The 21,405-nt window shown below is 38.4% G+C and overlaps 1 protein-coding gene across 3 annotated transcripts in view; it reads left to right on the top strand.

Moving 5' to 3' along the window:
• LOC308194837 (uncharacterized protein) overlaps positions 1 to 21,405 on the top strand; it is a 562,652-nt gene that overhangs the window by 517,354 nt on the left and 23,893 nt on the right. For 2 of the 3 annotated variants that reach the window (XM_080591320.1, XM_080591319.1), the window contains one exon: positions 4,079 to 5,742. The exons of the other annotated variant lie outside the window; for it this stretch is intronic. In XM_080591320.1, the coding sequence (XP_080447446.1) occupies positions 4,079 to 4,176 (98 nt within the window). In that variant the 3' untranslated portion in view covers positions 4,177 to 5,742. Of the gene's footprint in view, positions 1 to 4,078; positions 5,743 to 21,405 lie in introns of those variants that run through there. 3 annotated transcript variants of the gene reach the window in all.

The following is a 21,405-nucleotide window of genomic DNA, read 5'->3' as shown; positions in this document are numbered from 1 at the left end:
AATTTTAAGGAAAACCTTTGGTCAAGAGAAACCTAGCCTTTCTTCCTCAGAAATCACCCAGCTTTTCAGCCTTTCATTACTAATTGCTAATATTACTTGCATTTTTTTCTGTGAATACTCTTCTTCTACCTTATAAAGGCTCTTCAAAAATATTTAAATTATCTTAAAGTTCTTTGCTGGCATCAAAGCACTTGCTGAAATCTTTTATACATGCATTTATTTAATCCAACTATTCATAACATGACAACAAGAACTAATGAATGCATATGAGAACGTGACCTGTAACTCTTCTGCCAGACAAAAAATTAATTGTACAAATTTTTAAAGTTTTCAATTGTAAATAAATGTATAATGCCTAACACTATTTCTTCTATATGTTTAAGCTTTGAAAGACATGACTTTTTTTTTTCCGGGTACACTGAGAAAAATTAATCATGATGAGGTTTCAGCATTTGATATGGGAGAGATGTTGTCCATCAGACTGAGTGAGTTGTTGAGAGTACTTGTCTAATGGAATTCTGATTCAAGAAATCTCATTAAGTGAAGTATTTTCTGAATAATTAGCAACAAACAGATGTCTCTATCTGTCTGGCTTGCTTTCTTTCCTATCTAGAATATCAATACTTGTTTATGAATAAGGTTAAGTAAAAGCTATAAACTGAAAACTGATCACGGTAACATAAATACTTTTTTTTTTTTCTTCACATTACTGATAAATAAATACTGCATAGCCTGTTTTCCAGCAAGTAAAAAGGTCCACAGAGGTGTAACAGCAGTTATTCTTCTACATTCAGTGCAAGGAAGGAGGCAAGCTTGGAACTACATTTTTCTTCAGATGAAACCCAACTATAGCAATGATAGTTGCCTTATGCTTAGTGAATTTGAGCAATAAATTAAAATCAGCATAATTGGTTGTGTAATTCAACCCCTATTTTGTCTTAGGTCTTTCCTAATAATACAACTGAATCATCTCAGATGTTGGGTCTTGAACTATTTTTCCAAAGATATTTTTGTTAAAACTTCTATGCATGAATTGCAACATAAAGATCAGAAGGAGGAGCCCCACAGAATATGGTATCAATTACAAAAAATCCAGATGAAATTTTCAGTTTATCTATTGGCTTTAGTGCATTCTAATGCATGTAATGAACCTACTGCAGCTACCTATTGCTTGCTTAAAAAATAAAAAGCAAGACAGAGAAAAGCAGTGGCCATATATGTTGCAAATGGCCAGTATATGTTGTAAGACTGGATACAGGTTTATCAGAAATGTTGGATGAAATCACATCTTTTTATTTAGTAATTCATTCAGCTAACAATAATCTTTGCCCCTGGTGATGCTGTTGACCTTGACCCTATTAGAAGGCTCACCTTTGGCTCATAACACACAGTTCAGCCTGCAGTCAGTTACGTCCAAGCAAGCCGTCAGTGGCTGAGTGTTCCACAAACAGTTTATGATAATGTTTATCTGATAAATATTCACAAAGTTAGAGAAGGGAAATTACTGGCAGTCAAGATAAACAGTTGATCAGAGATTCTGAGTACAATAGCATTTGTTTTCTCCTTATAATTACCAGAAAGTCTTACAGTTCTGTGGAACATATAGTGAAGGAAATCTTGGAGACATTTTCAGTTACCCAGATTTCTGGTATGCCTATATCATTTATTCCTTATTCCTTTTCCCTTTTCTCTCCCATCACCTATAACTGCCCAAGAACAATAGTTAGCCAGATCTCAAGACAAGAGTGACTGAAGCAGCTTTGCTAGAATTCCACTGCACAGGAAAAAAAAAATATGATGGAAACAAATCTAAGGACTATGTTGAAATATGAAAACTTTAATTTAAATAAATAAATAAGGAAGGAAAGGGAGGGAAGAAAACAAATGCCACAGTAGAGTGCTGATGTTATCTTAACAATAAATCCAAATAATCACTAATTCACTCATTAACTTGAATGAATCAGAGCAATCTGAGTGGTGAGAAGACGAGTAAAAATCCACAGGACGTATTAAAACATGCAGAGAAATGATCTCATTGCCTCCACCCAAAGGTAAAGTTAAGTCTTGTAAACTTCCTTGAGAACACTGAGCATGACAGGGAACAAGATGAAATGAAACCTTTCCTTTCAGGCATGGATCTTGCTGCTGTGTTCTGTATTTTTATTGTCTTTAAGACTGGATTCCCACAGTGTGCGTTGCATGGCTTGTCTCTGTGCACAAACATGAGACACCACAGAAAACAGGGAGACTGCTGCTCAGCGCTGCTATAGTACACGGTATTAGTGCTGTGCTTTGAATGTTGTCTGTCTTCTTTCAGGACGCCCTAAGCAGTTGTGTTTTATCCAGCAGTCATTCCTGTCACTGTACTACAGTGTCACTATTGCTGCAATACATCTTGGTACTGACAAATTAAATGGAAGTACGGAACTGTTGCCAGTACTTTTATGAAAGAAAATGGCCCAGAAAGTGGAAGGGTACAATGCGAAACCTTAAAGAAGCTTAGTTTATGTGGTGTCACATGGATCCGTATTCAGATTTTTATTTGTGAATGCTGGCAGTCCTTTGACCAAATGAACCCTCTTATATTCCCTGGCTCTTCTAAAGGTCAGTAACAACCGCTGGGCTTTCTTGTTTCAGTGTACAAAAGACAGGGCCATACTCCAAAATAAAAGGTATTTGTATGCACGTTTCATGCTAGGTACCCAAAAGAGTAAAGTACACCCTGGGTATTGCTTCTGTGTTTGTTTTTGTTTTGAGACTTGATGAAGCTTCAGGATTTAAGTCTGGTAATTAGACAAGGTGTCAATGGTATTTCGAATTATTTACGTGGTGCTCTTTAAAAAGTTAGGTAAAAAATTAGCCAACAGCTTGCTCATATTCAGATATGTGGGTAAGATTAATTATTTTGATGACAGAACTGGAGCTTGATTAAAATGTCTTAATTAAACTGGTGCAACTGAAAGAAAAAGGCAATGTGGGATTGTGTGTGTACCTATATGCTTGTGAGAGAATAGTACGGTTTATTACAAAGCCAAAAGTTTTTCTAGCAGTGCAACAAAAAATAGTAATTGTACATCAGTTAGGTAGATAATCTGGGTAGATAATTCATTTAAAAGAAGTAATGGATTGAGTACCTTCAGGCAGTGCTTACATTGCATGTTTTGTCAGAAGGAAGGTGAGAGAACCAGATGGAAAGCTAGTGTTATAATTGTAGCTTTCCGTGATGCAAACACTGTCTCTCTTCTTTGTGGGACATGGGTGAAACTTTTTTCAGGTTTCCAGGAAGGTGTGCGCTCTTGCAGATACTCTAAACCGTAGGAGAGACTGTATATATGCATATATATATGCTGAATATGCATAGATATGTGGTTATGCATGTGTTCAGAGAGCTCTTCTGATCACGCAGGTCCTGATTCTTCCAGTATTTATGCACTGCTTAATTTCAGCATGTGAATAATTCTTGCACGCTGAAGGATAATGAAAGTCCACCAAAAAAGTGCATAGTTGTGCACCAGCGTTCCTGCTGGGGGAGGAAACAAATCCCCCACAGGCATACTACTTTCTGGCTACGTTGAACTAAGTTTGAAAATCTCCCTCAGGGGGATGAACTTGCATTTGCAGGAGGCAAGAAAAGATTGACATCTGTAGCTGCACATAACAGCTTTTCTGGCATGATTAATGGAAAATGGTCAGCTATAAACCTGATGTGATAAAATCTAATTAATGTGACCATGCATACATACCATACACATGTACAAAATGTGGGGGGGGGAAAAAAACTCAGTTTGGAGGCTCTGAACAATATTAGAAATTATACTTAAATTGGTAAAAAAATACAGACCGCTATCAATTAACATGCACATAATGTTTTATTGGCTTTGTTCCTTCTGGAATGAAACACTTTTAAGTACTTGTGCAAAAATTACATTTATGGTATTTCATACCATAATAAATTTATTCATAAAGTATGGATTATAGTGTTTAGGAAACTGGCAGATCTGTGTACCCATGATAAAAGTATCTACAGTACTTTTTTCTGTTAAGTTTGTGTTGTAAACAGATATTTCCTTTCCTACAGAAGTTTGTAAACAGCTCCATCTTCAGGCATCATTCCCTTGTGCTAAAAAAGAAAAAGGCAACAACAGTATCTGCCACAAGCTTTCGAAGACATGTTAGCATTTTACCACGTATAGCAATTTTTATCACTTAAACCAATGTAATGGTCTTGTTTAACCACTTGCCACATATATTAAGTTGAAGGAAAATCACTGGTATCGGACCACAGCATCTAACAAATGAATTCTGGCATGGATCAGTGGCAGAGTAGATGTATGACAAGATTACATTTCCGTATATCTAGGTTAGACTGAAACTGCATTGCAACCACTAGAATGTCTTTCTGTCAGCAGACAGACCCCAAAGTGTTCAAGTTGAATCAATTTTTAAAACGTATGTGTGGCTAAACAAAAATGAATGAAGTGGGAAGGGCAGCACTGAGAAAACCTTAGCATGTAGGAGATGAAATATCTAAAATCTTGGAGAGGGTGCATCTCCCAGAATCAGGCCTGCAGAATGGCCTTTTGAATGCCATTCAGTGTGAGAATGAAAGATGTAATTTTATATACTGACAGCAGTGTAAATGAGGTGCTCCTGGGATACTGAGGAGAGTAATTCTGTTGTCCAATGGTGATTTTCTTTCCAGTGGCAGTGCCTGAGTAAACCAGTAAAATGGATCTGGGAATAGACTTTTTTTTCCCTCCCCTGCAGTATGTTTGAAATAATTGATTTTATTTTATTTTTAATTTAAAAACACTTTGGAATATAGTTTGTCTCTAGAAAGGATCTCTGTTTACATAATAGGATGTTTGATAGTAGATAATATGGTCATTTGTAGAATCATAAACGTAGTATATTGATCTGCCAAATATCAATATATTTGGCATTTTTAAATAGTCTTTTGTCTACAGAATTATTTTCTATTAATCCTGCTGATTAGATCACTGTTATTCTGAAGTACTGTATCTATATTTGCATACTGATCAAGTGCATGTATGTGATGTGCCTATTCATACAGATATAAGTGAAAGGTTTTTTGTAGTAGTTGTCATTCTTTCCACCAATTAGACAAAAAAAATAGACAAAACCTTTTTAATAAATTTACCACTAGTCCCTTTAGAACATGTAACTAGGTATCATTTTCTTACTCGGTTAAAAGTTTGGGCTTTTGTTTGTTTGCTTTTTTGTTGTTTGATTTTTTTTTGTGTGTGTGTGTGTGTGTGTGGTCTTTATTTTTTGTTTTTAAGTTAAAAATGTTAGGCCTAAACACATCAGTAAATTGTTAATAACGTATTACAATGAATATGTGAAGAATTCATCCAACAACTTATTTGACAAGTTGATATAACCCTACTAAAATATACATTTTAAATTTACATTCATTGGGTATATTTGACTAACTTTGACCAAATTTCAGAGCAACATAATTTTGACCAGACCTTTTTTACTTAAAGCAAATTTTTGGTGTCTTTTTCCTATCCATTTGAAAATCAGCTAAGAACTTCAGTGTACTTGATGCTTTTCTGAATCGAAGTTGTAATTCCACTGGGTCTACCTAAAGTGTTTTTTGTTTTTGTTCTTGCTTTTTAAGCCCTTCATCTCCCTGTGCGCAAAGATGTATTTACAGCGAAGAAGATAGTAGAGGTAGCAAAGACATAATTACCTGTGGGTTTGTAAGTGGCAGATTTGTCTTAGGCCTTTGTTCTGAGTAATAGAGAGAGAATACATGTGAGCATAGATTTATTCATAGCTGTACATTTATTCAGTTGAACACTGAATAATATGCAGCTGTCATTGGGAAGAGGGAGGGAAAGGGGAAGAGCAGACCTTTAAAAGTGTATCCAACTGATCCACTTGGTCTCCCACTATATGACAAGGCATGTTGTTTTTTAAGTATTATTTTGATACAGTGCTATAAAGAAGCTGTATGCAAAACCATTATATGGAATCATTAATTTAACACAGAACTTCTACGTAAAAGAGCAAACTGAGTTGACAATATACCATTATTGCTAGACAAATACTTCAGAGAAATAAGTGCATGTTGCTTGTTGACATTTTTAACTGTTGTGTAAAAGCCCAAATCTGCTTTAGGATCCAGTCCTTTACCTCTAGATTCAAGTGGGAGCTTGACCAATGTCTTCAGTAAGTGAGAACACAAAAGATACATGCATTGCTTCTCTAAAAACATTAATGAACAAAGAAACATTTTACGTCATTTCATAAAGGCTCTAATTTCACCATCTCTGTACATACATAGCCAGTCCCACCAAATGAGTGGGACTATTGCTAATCTGAAAATAGAAACGCGTTTGTATAGTTTACTGAACAATTACGCTGTACTTCCCACACATACCACACCCCAAAATACTGTATCTGCTTTTTCTGCCAAAAATCAAGGAATTTAAGTGCTTATAGGAAAGTACTACAGAAAGGAAAGGATATGTGCACCCAACAATCTGTATGCAAATTTAATACGTGCCTAGAGATGTTATTTTAAACCCTAGTGTAGAAAAATCCTGGCTCCACTGAAGCCTGTAAATTTCCATTGACTTGAATGGAGCCTGGATTTCCTCCATATCATTATCTTTCTTTATATAGCAATGTTAACCATAGTTGTTGAATTTTAGAGGATGAAAGTACTTCTGTAACTACACTGTTCGGAAAAATCTTTCTCTATTTCTTTCTCTACAGTAGAGCCTATAGAACCCTTACCGAAAGTAATGGCAGAATTATTTTAGCTTTTATCAAAACACATATTGGATACTTTAGTTAAGTTACCTCAAAAAGAAAAGAGAATTCATTTTAGTCATTAAAAAGGATACCAGTAGTATGAGTTTCTGAGTGTACATCTGACTCTACCACTGAATTGTTTTTTGGGGAGTATCCCCTAGCCTCTCCTTGACTCATCTGCTTTAGTTGGGTGGACAAATAAAAACCATTGTGGTGGAGCTGCTAAGCTGGTTAGTTAATTTTTTGTAGAGTGTTCCAAATATAGCATTGCCAATATGTGTTGTAATATTATTGTCAAAAGATGGGATAGGTTTCCCAGCAAACCAGCTGTCACATACCAGAGATATTTCTGCAGTGCTACACAAATCTGTGGCCTCATGATAATTTAGGAAGCTATGCTCATCAGCAGAAGCAACAATACAATTAACTGTGGCTGACAAAACTTTTCAAACATGAAATACTCAAGAGTTTTTCCTTTTAAAACAACAACAACAAAAAATCTGAGTTAGTTATCTAAATCATGTATGGTTTCTATAACTTTTATATTAATGCATCACTGAAATTATGCTTCTAATCACAGGTTTCTGGTTGATAAAAGCTGTGGGGTTTCTGAGTAAAATAATTCTAAAATCGTCTGAATGTTCTTCCATGTATGTGAATTTAAAAAATAACTATTTTCTGAGCCCTACACAAGAGAATCTAAAAAGAAAATCACTAAAGTAGCTTTTGGCTATCTCGATTCAGTAGCTGCTAATCCTAAATCAGACTTCTCTCGGTAACTACAGAAAGATTTTGACCCAGCTCAGTGTAAAGCTTGGATTTATTTGAAAATCTTTAATTTGGAATAATCTGACTGAAGAAATTGTTTAGATCAAAGGGGTTGAGTTGAACACAGCTCTGCTTCAGATTATTGGTTAGAAGGACTCAGACTCAGGAGGATATGTATTTGATTCTATAATTTCCCAGGTAATAGGAATAATAAATACCTGTTATGCGTACCAGAGGAGTTTACATGAATGGGACTCCTAGAATTTGCAAGCAATGTCAACTCAGTAGTGGCCTTTTTTAATCTATGTCCTAATTATTCTTTTGTAGCCTGCTGTTTTGCTTGCATACTCTCACTTTTCTTCTCATTAAGAAACTCAGAAGTGGAAACTACCTCGGACATTCTCTTCATAGGCTTGCATAGCTGACAGGATTCCTTTATAAATCATCTCCTTGTGTAAGCTTTCATTTGGGTTCCTTGAAAGGGGTTTTCCAGCATCTCTGATGACGCATGTGGTGTGTTGCCAAGCAATAATGGAAATGAACCCATCAACTCACAGTTCCCTTCCCGGGATAATCTGCAGCCCCATCTGCGTGCTTGCAGCAAACTTCTGCTATTGCAACATCTGCCCAATGGTTATTATACGATCCATTTAATATATTCTAGAGGAGCCATAACCACCACTGTGCCTAGCCGGGATACCAATAAGGCCTCAGCAGACATGCCAGAACAGCCTCTCCAGGGGATTTAATTGGAGCCAGATTCACCATAGTCAGTTAAGTACACATTCCTTTGGTACATGTGTGGCTAATCTACTTTTAATTGAGCTCTACTGTTTTCTTATATTTAGTAAACAAACGTGCATAGGTACAAAAGCTGCTGCTTGTTGACAACACAAACAGAATGCAGCCTGCTGCAGCTTTGGACAGGCACCCTTGGCAGTAGATGTGGTACAGTGTATTTATTGTGCAGACATATTTCTTTGTGCTTTTCGGCTTTTTTAAAAAACATTTCCTGGATTCTTGTCCCAGCAGCCTATTCTGGGTGATTTTCACAGCTGAGAGCCAGTGTGAAAACGCAAGGTCTTGCTCTATGCAAAGACATTTGTGTGCCAGCATTATTAGAGGGTATGAACTGGGTTTTGGTTTTTGCTCTTCCTTTTTTTCCTAAATACTAAGCCTCTTGGGCTGGGCTAAAAAGGCATGGTTCTGTCACTGTGATAACTCTTTTATTGCCTTACTAGGAACAGTGACACGTCATTCATTTTTCACCTGCCTTTAGGAGAACAAGCATGCTGTACTCACTTTCCCACGTTTTATTCAGTATTCACCACATGATACTTAAGGAAACCTCGATGTCTCGTGTCTCTGTTTGGTGTATTAAATAACAGCTTGTTGCCAAAAGAACATGACAGTTCCAAAACAGGTTCAGTCATCTACTTCCCCGTACTGAAGATGGTTTTAATTTGTTTTGTATTACCTGTGAGGTGCTCTGGGAAGAAATGGGCACACCAGGACCAGTACCTTGTTCCTGTTGTTGAAAGATGCCTTTTGCCTGAATCCATCAAATCTTTCATAGAAGCAGAAGGAAACTGCCCAGAAGCCACTCTCCTTCCTACCAAACCCGACCCTGTCCCCACTGTGTCATTGAAGAGAGGACAGGGCAAATTGTCAGCTAAAGCAGCAGTCTCCTCGCTTCTTCCCTGGAGAGCAGTGTAAGAAGTTTCTACTGGCTGGATAATTTTTGCCAGTAGACGTTTCTAGATGGCAACTTTTCTCCTAGCAGATGGTTTTGTCTCTGCGTGAGTCTTGTTGTGCTTAACCCCCAGTATGAGCGTCCCTGGCTGTGGGCTCCAGCTGCAAGAGGAGCTGCAGCCCCCAGCCCATCCACTCCACAGTAGGGGATGCTGCATCCCTTCATCAGGATGCTGTCCTTCATCTTAGCAAAGTCTCAAAGTGACATCTAGTGGAATACCTCGTCTCTGTGGGGAAATTTAATTAAAACGGAGTCCCTTTATACCAGCACAAATATTGTGAAGGAAAACAACTCAACTCCTTTGACATTTTTACAAATAGGTTCAGTAGAAACTGCTGTGTTTACTTTAACTGACATTTGTTTTTTCAGTCAATTATCCCTCAGTCTTTTTTTCTTCCATAATTTATTACATGCAGCTCAGCCATAATAATAAATACAAAGTTGTTTCCCTTTTCTGTTGTTGTCTTGCAGACTGTGCTACGAACAAATGAAATAAAAATGAGTCCCCCTAATCTCCCTTGCTTTCCCATCTCTGTGGTAGCCTCTATTTATTATGGACCTTAGCAGTCTCATATGGAGCAGAGTTTAATCCCAAATTTGACCAGAAGATTAGTCTGCACCTCTGGTATATTTTTCTCATGCTCAGATTCCCACTCCAAATTGCACTGAAGACACTGGAGCGTTTTGTTGACTTCTGTGGTCTTTGGAGCAAGACCTATAACCACGAGACTTAAACACAGCTTTTAACCAGATGACATCTTTCTGACTTAATTGCTCTATCTGAACTAAATGACAAAACGCTCCACCTTGATGCAGTTTTCTGCATGCTCTCACTTCTAAGTTCATTCAAGAATTTCAGGAAATCTTTAAAACTCTCCAAAGAAAATCTACCCCAAATCCCATTTTATAAGGACCCTCAGGAGGGCCTTTATAATGGGGGGTAGAATCACAGGCTGGAATTCTGTGAGTGTTTCCATTGAGTTCAATGCTTGGGCTGCTGCCAAAGCTGCAACAACAAATTATTATTTTTTTTTTATCTCTTCAATCATAAGCTTCTGGAATACGAGAGAAACATGGCCTTTTTTTTTCCCCTTGCTGTTTAAGAATGAAAATAATATGTTTGTAAGGGCAGAGTATATTCCTCACAACTGCATGCAGCAGCTGTGCTTTCAGTGATTGAAGCAAAAGCAGTGAAACAACAGAGCGTACTATGTACTTGTTTAATCCATCAGGTAATGTCATGCTGATACTTTTCTTGGTGAACAAAAATAGTCTGATCTTTAATTAAATCTTTCATCAAAGCAAACCAAATATTTTACAGCCAAAAATCTTCAGCTGGACAGTTTGAAAATATTTCCATTTCCCAAACAGTTGTTTTTCACAAAATCCTACCAGTTGAAAGCTATTTTTCTTCCTTTATTCTTCATAAAGAGCAAAAGGAGTGCCTCAAGAGCTACATAAAGTTTTATATTCCATCTGGGAAGCTCATCAGCTATCCCCAGAAATGAAGCTATTTAAAGTAACAGTAAATAGAGATGTGAACATTTGGAATTTGGAAAGCTGATTCCACTGGAAAAGAGTTATTTTTCAAAGTCCTTTTCAATATGGCTTTTGCCAATAATACATTGAATCTGTTACATATCCGATGATTCTGTAAAAATCCTTTGTGTTCAGTTTTCCCAGTAATCAGACAAACAAAAGGACAGAGTGGACATTCCCAAAAGGGAGGAGGAAGGAAAACAGATAGGAAATCAATATAAAAACCAGCAGTATTTTATAAGGAAATAACAGTGTTAATTTTCAATTCCTTGTGTTTGAGTGTTTACATATATCTAGCTCAGAAATGGTTCTTTGCTATAAAATGCTTTACACAGAAATATTAAGAAAATCACGTAGGAAGGGGTGTTTTCCTTCATGGGCTTCACATAAAGTTTGGAGAACTGTTACATTCACAGATCTGTTAACTTGGATATACTTTAAAATGTCCTTTGGATGGCAGTTGTCATTTGGGCAATAGATATACTTTGGTTTCTGCAAGAAGTTCCACAGCTGTTGATGGAACAGGCTTGGTATGCTTTTAGAGGAGCTGAGAGCAGGCCCAAGACGGAAAATCAAAATGAAAATTGAAACTGCATCATGGATTTATTATCTGTCTTAACAATCTGTTTTCCCTGGTTTGATACAAAAGCTATGTTTTGTACTGGTTATGGATGAAGAGCTTAACTCCTCTTATTCTTGACTCGCTCTGGTGGGACTTCAAAGAAATCCTTTCATCTATAATAGGGTGAAAACAGCAAAAGACTACTTGAGATGTATATTTAATATGCGACACAGAATGCATGCAGTTACAGCTCTGCTAATGTGAATTCCAAAACCAAATTTTCAACTTTTTAAGATGCGGAGGTAGGCAAATAGTGTGAGTGAAACCGAATGCACTGGTGAAACCTGGAGCAGATAATTCTGCTGAAAGAAGGAGAGAAGCAGCCTAAAGCTAAGGTGGTCATCTAGGGCAGTGCACTGAAATAGAGCAGTCTGAGGTAAGAGGAAGAGGCACATAGTCTGCATTACCATGGTGTTGGTGGTTTGGGTTTGTTTGTTTGTTTGTTTTTAGAAATTCTCTAGTAAGTGTCTCTTTTTTTTTTGTTTAATTTTTTCAACTTTAATTTGGAAAAAGTGGACCAGTTTTTTAAAGGTTGATTTCACTGGAAATTAAGCATTTGAACGCTTCTGAAAATCTGACCCAGAAAGATCACCTCCAGTGACATTGCAAGCACACCAAAATAGCAGAGCTATCCCATTGCAGCTTTTGTGAGAAGATGAGTTCAAACTTTGAGATTGAATTGCTAATTCTTTATGAAAACGTGTAAAATGATCTGACCGTTTTTATGAAACTGTTTGATAAGGATGATTCTATTAGTTTTAAGTTTAAGGTAATTTGGTTGCATACGTTCATTGAGATAAGATTTTAAAATTTTCATGCCACATCTCAGATTACCTACCGAAATGGCGGGATGAATGATCATTGCTTCAAATAGGGTCATTTGTCCTAAAATAAAAGGTCAGATCCTGCCAGTGCAGCCCAAGCTAGACAATAATGCCAACCCTCTGAGTATGATTTGGGCCCTGGTATCAAAAAATGACTTGCACAAGAGAAAGCTGTGCCTGTGATTTTCAGTAAGAATTTTCTTCAGAGGAGTTAGATGAGCACGTGATGCAGGTATCAGTGCCTATAATTTGTAATTTCCTGTGAACCAATTTACTTTTGACCATCAGCAGTATTTCTTTGGTTTTCATTATGTATGTTATTAGCACATAGCTAGATCTCTGTGTAACCATATCCAGATTCCTAATGCAAAATATTGTCTGGAATCACGTAAGTAATCTGGAGACTGGGGTATAGTGAAGGTAGGGGGCAATGTGTCAACTTGCGTACATACTGAGAGTATTTGTTACCCATGCAACTGCCACAACTGAGCATATATTGTGTTGCTTTTCTTGGCAGATGTGTGTGAAAACCTGCCTCTAGGTGGAGTTTCAGTAAATTAAAGCTTTGGTTGAATTTATTTAGGCCTTTCATCTTTCTCTTTTTTGACTCAGTACCCTGTCTTAACTAAAAATTTAACTGAATTGTAACTTAATAGAAATAACACAGATCTGTACAGTCTGTGAAATGCGATGTATCACAACAAGTTGCCATGCTTTTCACATCCTGCTCTAGTCACAACTGATGCTCATCATGTACCGTAATAATTTTGGTGAGGGCTGTCAGATATTCCGACGTGGTTCTGTGCACTTAAAGCTATATTATACAGCCACTTAACTGTGGGTAGTAACATATCTCCTAGAACTGCACGTATGGCCATAAAAGCAGACTCCCTCGTGACCATGAAAACAGTGTGGTGCGAGCATGGGAATTCCTAAAACCGGAATAAAGCTGATTCCGATGATCTGAGGCCCTCTGATCTCACTGTCTATTTTACCATGAAGAACTAGGATAGGCTCTTACTGTTGTGAGACACACCATGTCCTTTTAGGGTGCTATCCTGTCTCCTTTTCACTCTGTTCTCCCATGCATTTCGGTCGAGGTTATTTCTACAAGTGCCTCCTTGCAGATCAGACCGTACCTCGTCCTCACGGTGGTGTAAAGCTGATGCTCGTGACGGGGGGAGAAGGAGCGGAAGAGGGGAGCGATTATTCTCCCCATACTTCCTCCTTCTCTTCCACCCCCCAGAAGCGCAGGAAGTTCATCCTCAAACCATATGGTACCTACAGATACGCTGCGAGTCTTGGGGGAGCGCCAGAGCCCAGCAGTACCCTCCGGGTTTGCTGGGGGGCCCTTCGCCTCGCCTCCTCTCCCCATCTTGCCGTGGCACAGTTTCCTTCACAGGTTTCCTTATCACACTTCTGCCAGCGCGTCTCCTTCCTGGCCTGCAACACCTGTGCTGCATTACAGTGCAGAACACAATACCCGCACTGAGACAGGCAAATTGTATTTCATTCGTCAGCCACGCTCAGCTCCAGAAACGCCACTGGAATTAATCCACTCTGCAGCCTTTGATAGTCTGTTACTGAGAGGCTGCGTGGAGGTACTGGGGGCACTTCAGGAAGGTCACCTCAAGGACTTTTTATCTGGATTTGAGTGCACCAAGTTGCGTTTGAACCGAGCACCAGTAATTGCTTCATTATTGTCATGTGCTGCTCCTCTCTGAGCTATCCATTGGCACCGATGTAATCAGAGTCACTTGACACACAATTGGCAGACACACAATGGTTTGTCTGCTTTGGCATTTGTGATCCACTTTGTTAGTCGGACCTGCCTCTAATTTAAAATATATGATTTCCTTCAAAGTGGCATAGCTTCGAAAAGAGCATGTGATGCACTAATAAATTATTCAGTCTTCTGAACAGGCTACATGAAAAGCACATTTTTTTTCCATCTGCATCTGGCTAGGCATTTGCAACTGTTTCTCTTGGATCTGCACTGCAGCACACTTATCCATGATTTTGTGACCTCCAGAAAGGATTAATGCAATATGTTGTGCATGGGGCTGCTAGCGAAGGTCACTTGGAAACGTAGGCTAGCGCGACATGTGGCTGCCCACCCTCTTGGTGCTGGTAGCTGCAGAGAGTCTGTTATTCTGTGTCTCCAAACTGTAGTGAGCTCAGACAGCAAATAGCAGGCAGAGGGTCCGGCTTCCTTCTAGCCTTGATCCAGTCAAGTGCTACAGTGCTCAGTGCTGCTGGGTTTGCTGGTGTTATTTCTCGCTAGACCAGCAATAAGAGAATAGTCTAAACCCAAGATGTTCTTGGAGGAGGGGCATCAGGATGGTGTTAGCCTAAGGGAACTGAAACCTATTGGCAGCTCAAGACACTTTCATACTTTGCCTTTTACCTGGGAAATGGGGTTGTGCAGTCTGATCTGAGATAGGAAGTCTTATGGTGGATACTTTCCTTTTTTTAAAGGATATTATTAAATTATTGTTTTCATTGTGCACCAGCTTCCAACATTCACAGGTATATTTCATCAATCAAACAAGTAGCATTTGCACATGAAATGAGTACTGGAGTAGTTTGCAACAACCCGCAGAAAGCCAAGATGGTCTCTGTACCTTTAAGCATACTGAGTTTCATAGGTGAGTATACTCTGCTGTTAGGCACTAGCTAAAGAGTGGTGGTACAGAGTGAAAGTAGAGCTATACAGAACACTTGATTTTTGTGACAAAAACTGCTCAGTGTGCTAGAAACATAACTATGGACACATTCAGCTACAGTCTATCAGGTTTTGAATGCCCTGGGCCTTAATTCTGATGAAAGACTCTTGCATACCACCAAAAAGAGAAATAATCAGTACTGCCTAGGGTCTGGCATCAGTCAGGCTCAGAATTGTTTCTCTGCCAAGGTAAATACGTCTTTCATATCTTGGGATAGGCTGGATGTCTAAGGTATTGGTATTGGAAGAAAATAAAAATTGGGCATGTTTAGACTAGGACAAGAAGTCTGAGTCCTTCATGACAAGGAAAAGGTGAATATTCTTGCTACCTCTGACAAATCTGAGAAGTCAGAATTCTCAGTAAATATATGCACAAAAATAAAAATGGAAAAAAAAAAAAAAAGCCAGGTTATGTCCTCCTGTTAAGTTAATGTGAGATCTGGTAGAAGAAACAGTGCAGTCAAGATCATACATTTATCCCCCAGCTGAGACAACTGGTTCCCATACCATGCCTCCCTCCTTCCCAGCACTGTACCGCCAAGTGTCTTCCTGCTTCTGCCCCCCATCCACAGTAAGAGGGGCTTTGCCAGTCCCTCCCTTACCAGCATCCCAATTTCAAAGAAACTATCTAAAAAGGCATAATTCTCCAGCTGCAGCTAGCACAATTGTCTTTCCCTCTTATGAGCCCTGCCTGTATATAGACTGTTATGCAGGGAGAAAATAGCTTGAGCCACTTGGATATGTTATTCCAGACTCTTCTGCTACTCCTCTTGGCTTGCATCCATCCCTGCCCAAAACAGGCCATATCAACTAAAAGCCCCTCACTTACGCTAGTAGCATGTATTTGTGGTAGAGATAACAACCTCTGCCACAAATCTTTTAGTCTGGTGAAGAGGAGACTCGGGGGAGACCTTATTGCTCTCTACATCTACCTGAAAGGAACTTGTGGAGAGCTGAGGGTCGGCCTCTTCTCACAGATAACCAGTAACAGGACTAGAGGGAATGGCCTCAAGTTGCACCAGGGGAGGCTTAGGTTGGAAATGAGGAGACATTTCTTGTCAGAAAGAGCAGTCAGGCATTGGAACAGGTTACCCAGGGAGGTGGTGGTGTCACCGTCCCTGGGGGTGTTCAAGGAAAGGTTGGACGTGGTGCTTAGGGACACGGTTTAGTGGGTGACGTTGGTGGTAGGGGGGTGGTTGGACCAGGTGATCTTGGAGGTCTTTTCCAACCCTAATGATTCTGTGATTCTAATCTAGTGAGACTTGGGAGTGAAGAAAACTTGTGAAATCAAGACTGAAAAAAAGGGTCTTATCAGTCAGAAACAGTTACTGCCCCAGTAATTTGGAACACAACTTTTATTAATTTGATGTCCTCTTCTAAGCAATGAAGCTTGCGTTGTCCATATTGCGTAACTCAGCCCTTGACTGCATGTCAGCAGATAGCCAGAGGATGATATTTCACAGCTCTCCAGTAGCTAGGCTGACCTTCTGCAAGGCTCTTAACCTTGAGCTAATAAGTATTGTCCTTCAAGGGGTAAAACATTTAACTGCAGCTGTTTACTATTTACACAAAGGGACTGGCATGTGAGCTTTCCCATCATGCAGTTTTGCCCATGTGAACCTTGTTCAAAAAAAACAGAAAAAAAGTTCAGATTTTATTACATTTGCAACTTGCAGAGGGCAGACTGTCCTCAGCTGTCGCTCACAAGCTCTTTCTTGAGCTTTGCTCATTGTCAGAGACAATATTAATTATTTCAGTCATTTGCTTTTCCATTTATTGTTCAACACCAAACCATGAAAAATGGACACTGACGTAATGATTGATCACGAAGCTGGGGGTTGAAAGTGAAGGCTAGAACTGTTGGGCTGTATATGAAAAGGGCTTGGGTTTTTTCCTTTTTTTTAGATGATAATATATTGTTTGTGAATGGGTTATTTATTAGAGCCATGTGTAGCCTAAAAGGTTTGTAAAGATGATTACTAAAGCATATCCATATGTGGAATGTGTGTGCATATTTGTAAGCTTGGCAATTTGTCCAGATTTTTTTTTTAAGGTTTGTAGAAAAAGGGTCTCTGAAATTGTGTAGGGTTATTCTTTTTCTTAATACTAGGCAATATATTTTCAAAGCTATTGTGCTTTGCATAGCTTATGCTTTAGTTCTGACATCAGATGCATATGTACTGTTGTACGCTTCGAAAATGATGAATAATCCAAATGTTTGATAGCCTAACATCAATCTTAGCAGAAAACTGCTTCTTTGCCAACATATCATATTCTCCAAATACTGTATTAGATCAGATGCAGATCTCTTAATGCATCTGTGTTGGAAGGTAACAAAAACTGGGCATGACTAAACTACTGTTGGAGGTCTGAGCTCTTTATGGCAATGAAAGTTATCAACTTTTTGTTAAATTTCAGAATCCTGGTGTGACAGCTTTTTCTTAAAAGATAGGTTTGGCCAGGTCACACTCTCCTGTGAGTTTTGGAAATAGAAACAGCGGTGGCTCAGACAACAAACAAATACTCTTGTTTCCTTCTCTTATCTAGTGGGTCTAAATCCAGAGCGTTTGCACTACGGTAGGCAGAGAAATTAGCACTGGTGGTGCTGAGAATAGGATTTATTCTGTCATACGTTCCAAGACACTACAAATGTTAATGGGAATGGGTTCTGTTGGGGCTGATGGCATTAAATCAGGCTTTTACAAGATCTAAGCATTGTACAAAGAGGAATTCCCTGCAGTGCACCTCAGAGGCAGGCTGGTATCTATTAGTCTCATTTTAAAGGAAATGAGGAAAGCAACACAGACAGGTGCTCCCTAGCAAGTCAGCACAAACATAAAAGGAAATCCATGAACTGATACTGTGGAGCGGAAGCGGGTTGTAACTCAACATTGGCAGTAGTCAAGCAGTGGAGAGAAATTCAAGTACTGGTGTATTCAGCTAAATTCAGGCCCAGGGCTTGGTTACTACTCCTCAGACTGGAGATGTGCTATTATCTGCAATAATCTCCCCTCGCGGCTGTTCAGAGCTGTGCAAATGCACTAGACTTCTGTCTTTGAGGCGTCCATAACAGCACTATGCTGTCACTTTGCGAATCACCCCATATAGTCCATCTGTTGAACTTTTTGGTGAACATTTTCCAGTGCATGCAAAAATGTCAAACAAAAAAAAAAAAAAACCAGGTAAGAGCTACTTGGCAAAACAGCCTCAGATCTTTTCCATGGGGTTCAGAGTTTATATTTCAGGAAATAGGGATGTGATTAAAATGAAGTGCATAGTTAAGTCTTGTCTTATCAAGGCATAACTATTTATTTGAAATATTCATATAAATGAAGACAAGGATCATTTAATTTCATTTTTAAGTTGCCAGAATGCCTCATTGGTTTGGACTAGAATTAAAAAAGATCAGAAAGTTTTACCACAAGCATGCCAAATATATGAAATACTATTATTTTACAGAACTCCCAGGAAGACAGGTTTGCTAGAGAAAAATATCCAGTAAACAGATTAATCCAAAATTCAATGAAAAACTTAAAAGGGATTTGGGATGTCAAACACTAGACGCTATGATTTGCCTCTCATGTTAAAAATAGCACCTCTTTCACATCTTCTTAGGATCAGGCTTATTTCAAACAATTCTAGTTTATAAAGACTGTTCTATGGAAAAATATTTAATATATTAATTTTCCTTTAGGCAGACACTTCAGCTGCAATAATAAACTGTACCTGAATTTTATGAATTAATTAAATTTCCGTCAAAGCTATGGTTTATGCCAATATAGAGTTTCATGTTATTGCCCAATGTGGAAAGAATATTTAGAAACAGGGAAACATTTAATTCCTTAAATATGCAATAAATGTCATTGAAAAAGGTATACGATATCTTGTCAGTGATGACGTTATTTACCTTTAGGTAGCTGTTATCTTGAGAAGTGATTTAGATATTTTTAATGACTAACATCAGTGAATGGGTATGTGGGGTAATTATACATTTCCATAGCTGGAAGTTATGAAAGCATATAGCTAGGTTCTGATTCTTCAGCTTGGTTGTAACTAGTCTCCAATTTTGTACCAAGAGTTTTATGGAGGATTGTTGGGGGTTTTGTTTGTTTTCTTTTTTTTTTTTTCAGTAATTGCGGGTGTGACTGATTCAAGTTTAAAAGTCTTCAGAGCTGGCTTTTTTTTTTTTCATTTTAGTCAAAGATTGGCAATGGTTACAGAGGGTTTAAACCATTACTGAGTGCTTAAAAAATTGTCTCCAGATATCTGTATGATTACGTTTTCTAGCCTGATATTTAACTCGGCCTCTAAGCCGTATTAGTGGCCCTGTGATTCTGTGTGTTCACAGTAAGGAAAGTAATCCTTACAAATTCATCAAATGTGTAGGTCTTATTTTTAATCCTTGATTCATCCCATTGTTTGGTATCTTTCAATATGGAAAATTTACCATTCTTTTATTTCTCTTAGATTATTCTTTCATTCATCACCATTTGCGTTTATAACTTTTTGCTTTGTGACCATCTAGGACTTCATTAAATTCTTAAAAGGAATTTGGGCTCTTTCCTCCTAATTATTTCATCTTGTCCGTTGTACACTATGGCATGGATACGCATGAGACGTTGCTAGCTACTTCACTGTAATACTGGATCAGCTGCTCCTCCTCCTGGGCATTTGTACCTTCTGTCTGAACTTTTATTACTCCCTGTTAAATTACAGCAATCCTATTAATGCCTAATAAATGTCTTTTTTTTTCCTGGACTTGTCACTATATGTTAGTCCTCTCTCCTGGCTACTAGTGATATAGTTCCCAATCTTTGCCAATTATCTCACATGCAGGCCTGGTTTTACTTCAGTTAGATGGAGCACCAAAAGTTCTCCTACATTATATCATGATACCTTCCTGTCTTTTACACCACATATTGCGTGCCCATTTATCCTCTTGGCTAGATGGCCTTGTATGCTGGAAGAGAAGCATAACGAAGAGGGTTACCTTAGAAATGTTTCCACAAATTCTGTCACTCGTGCACCTGGATTTACCATGGTTTTCAGTATGAACTATAATCATTATATCCATTTCCCCATTACATACCATTCCTCCAACACACGTGTATGTTTTATTTTATTTGCTTTATTGACAGTTAAAGGGTCTTGGCATTTGAAAAAGTAAGCGTTGGCATTCTCAGTCCAGCGATCATCAAATACAGATAAATATTCCCCTGCAGATATATAGGGAGAGTTATGTTCCTCGCTACCTGAGCTGATAGGTTTGCAAATAGAAATTTAATATAATTTAAGGTTTTTAAAGCAAGAATGAGCAATTTCTTCCCTTTTCCCTTTCAAATTGTATGTGAGAATGTCTGTTCCATTACAGGTAGCTTTTACATAGGAAAGAACACCAGGTGTTTTTCAGGTAGAAATGATATATCATTTGATTGTATCTCTATTAGGGAATGGTATCAGATAAGAAATAGCGTTGGGCGGTGTCATAATCTAAGAGTGCCTACAAAAATATATTTGGCGTTTCTCAGAAGAATGTGGCATAATTAGAATGTCACTTTGCAGTATCTACTGTATTACTGGCAGTAACTAAGTCTGAGGACAAACCACTGCAGAAGTTAAAAATCTTGCAGTGTTTTATTTCTGGTTACTGCATTGCGGTTATTTTCTCTGGTTGTTTTTGCAATGGTCTTTGTAGTTAGTGTAGGCCTTACTCGGCTTAGTATTAATGGCTAAATGTTAGGGCGACTGAAGAGCTGGTGATAAGAGACAATAAGAGAGAGGAAAGGAAGAATCATCCTAAGCCTGTAGAGGTGTATAGTCAAAAACAAGAAGAGGAGAAATGAATGAAATATTTGATAATACCTGAAAAGAAACGTTTAGATGGAAACAGAAAAGGGTAGGAAGGTTTTCCCCTCCACAAAGCATTTCCATGAGACCGCACAAAGGGTGTGCTTTCTCTCTCTACTGATTGACTCTTGTGGTTTAAACCCAGTAGCCAGACAAGTACCACACAGCCACTTGCTCACTTTCCCTCAGAGGATGGGGGAGAGAATTAGAATGGCAAAAGTGCAAGAACTCGTGGGTTGAGATAAGGAGAGTTTATTACGTAAAGCAACAACTGAGTGTGAACCCATATGTGGGTTGCACCGCACTGCTAGACACCAGTGTGGGCAACACATCATGAGGGATTTGATTGCTGGAAAGGCTTAGTGTTTTGGCTGCATATATGCACAGACCAACTGAACTGAAAAACTATTGTTTACAGAATAAATGGCTAATAAATTCCTGATATTACTGATGAAAAACAAATCTAAAGTTGTTAACCTTTCCAAAGGTGTTTTTGAAGCAGGGTGATAACAGAGCTTTATATTGTATCAGGGGAGAA

Source organism: Anser brachyrhynchus (genome assembly GCF_964034855.1).
Source record: "Anser brachyrhynchus genome assembly, chromosome: 4".
Classification (NCBI taxonomy): Eukaryota; Metazoa; Chordata; class Aves; order Anseriformes; family Anatidae; genus Anser; species Anser brachyrhynchus.
This window is presented reverse-complemented; position numbering and strand designations above follow the sequence as displayed.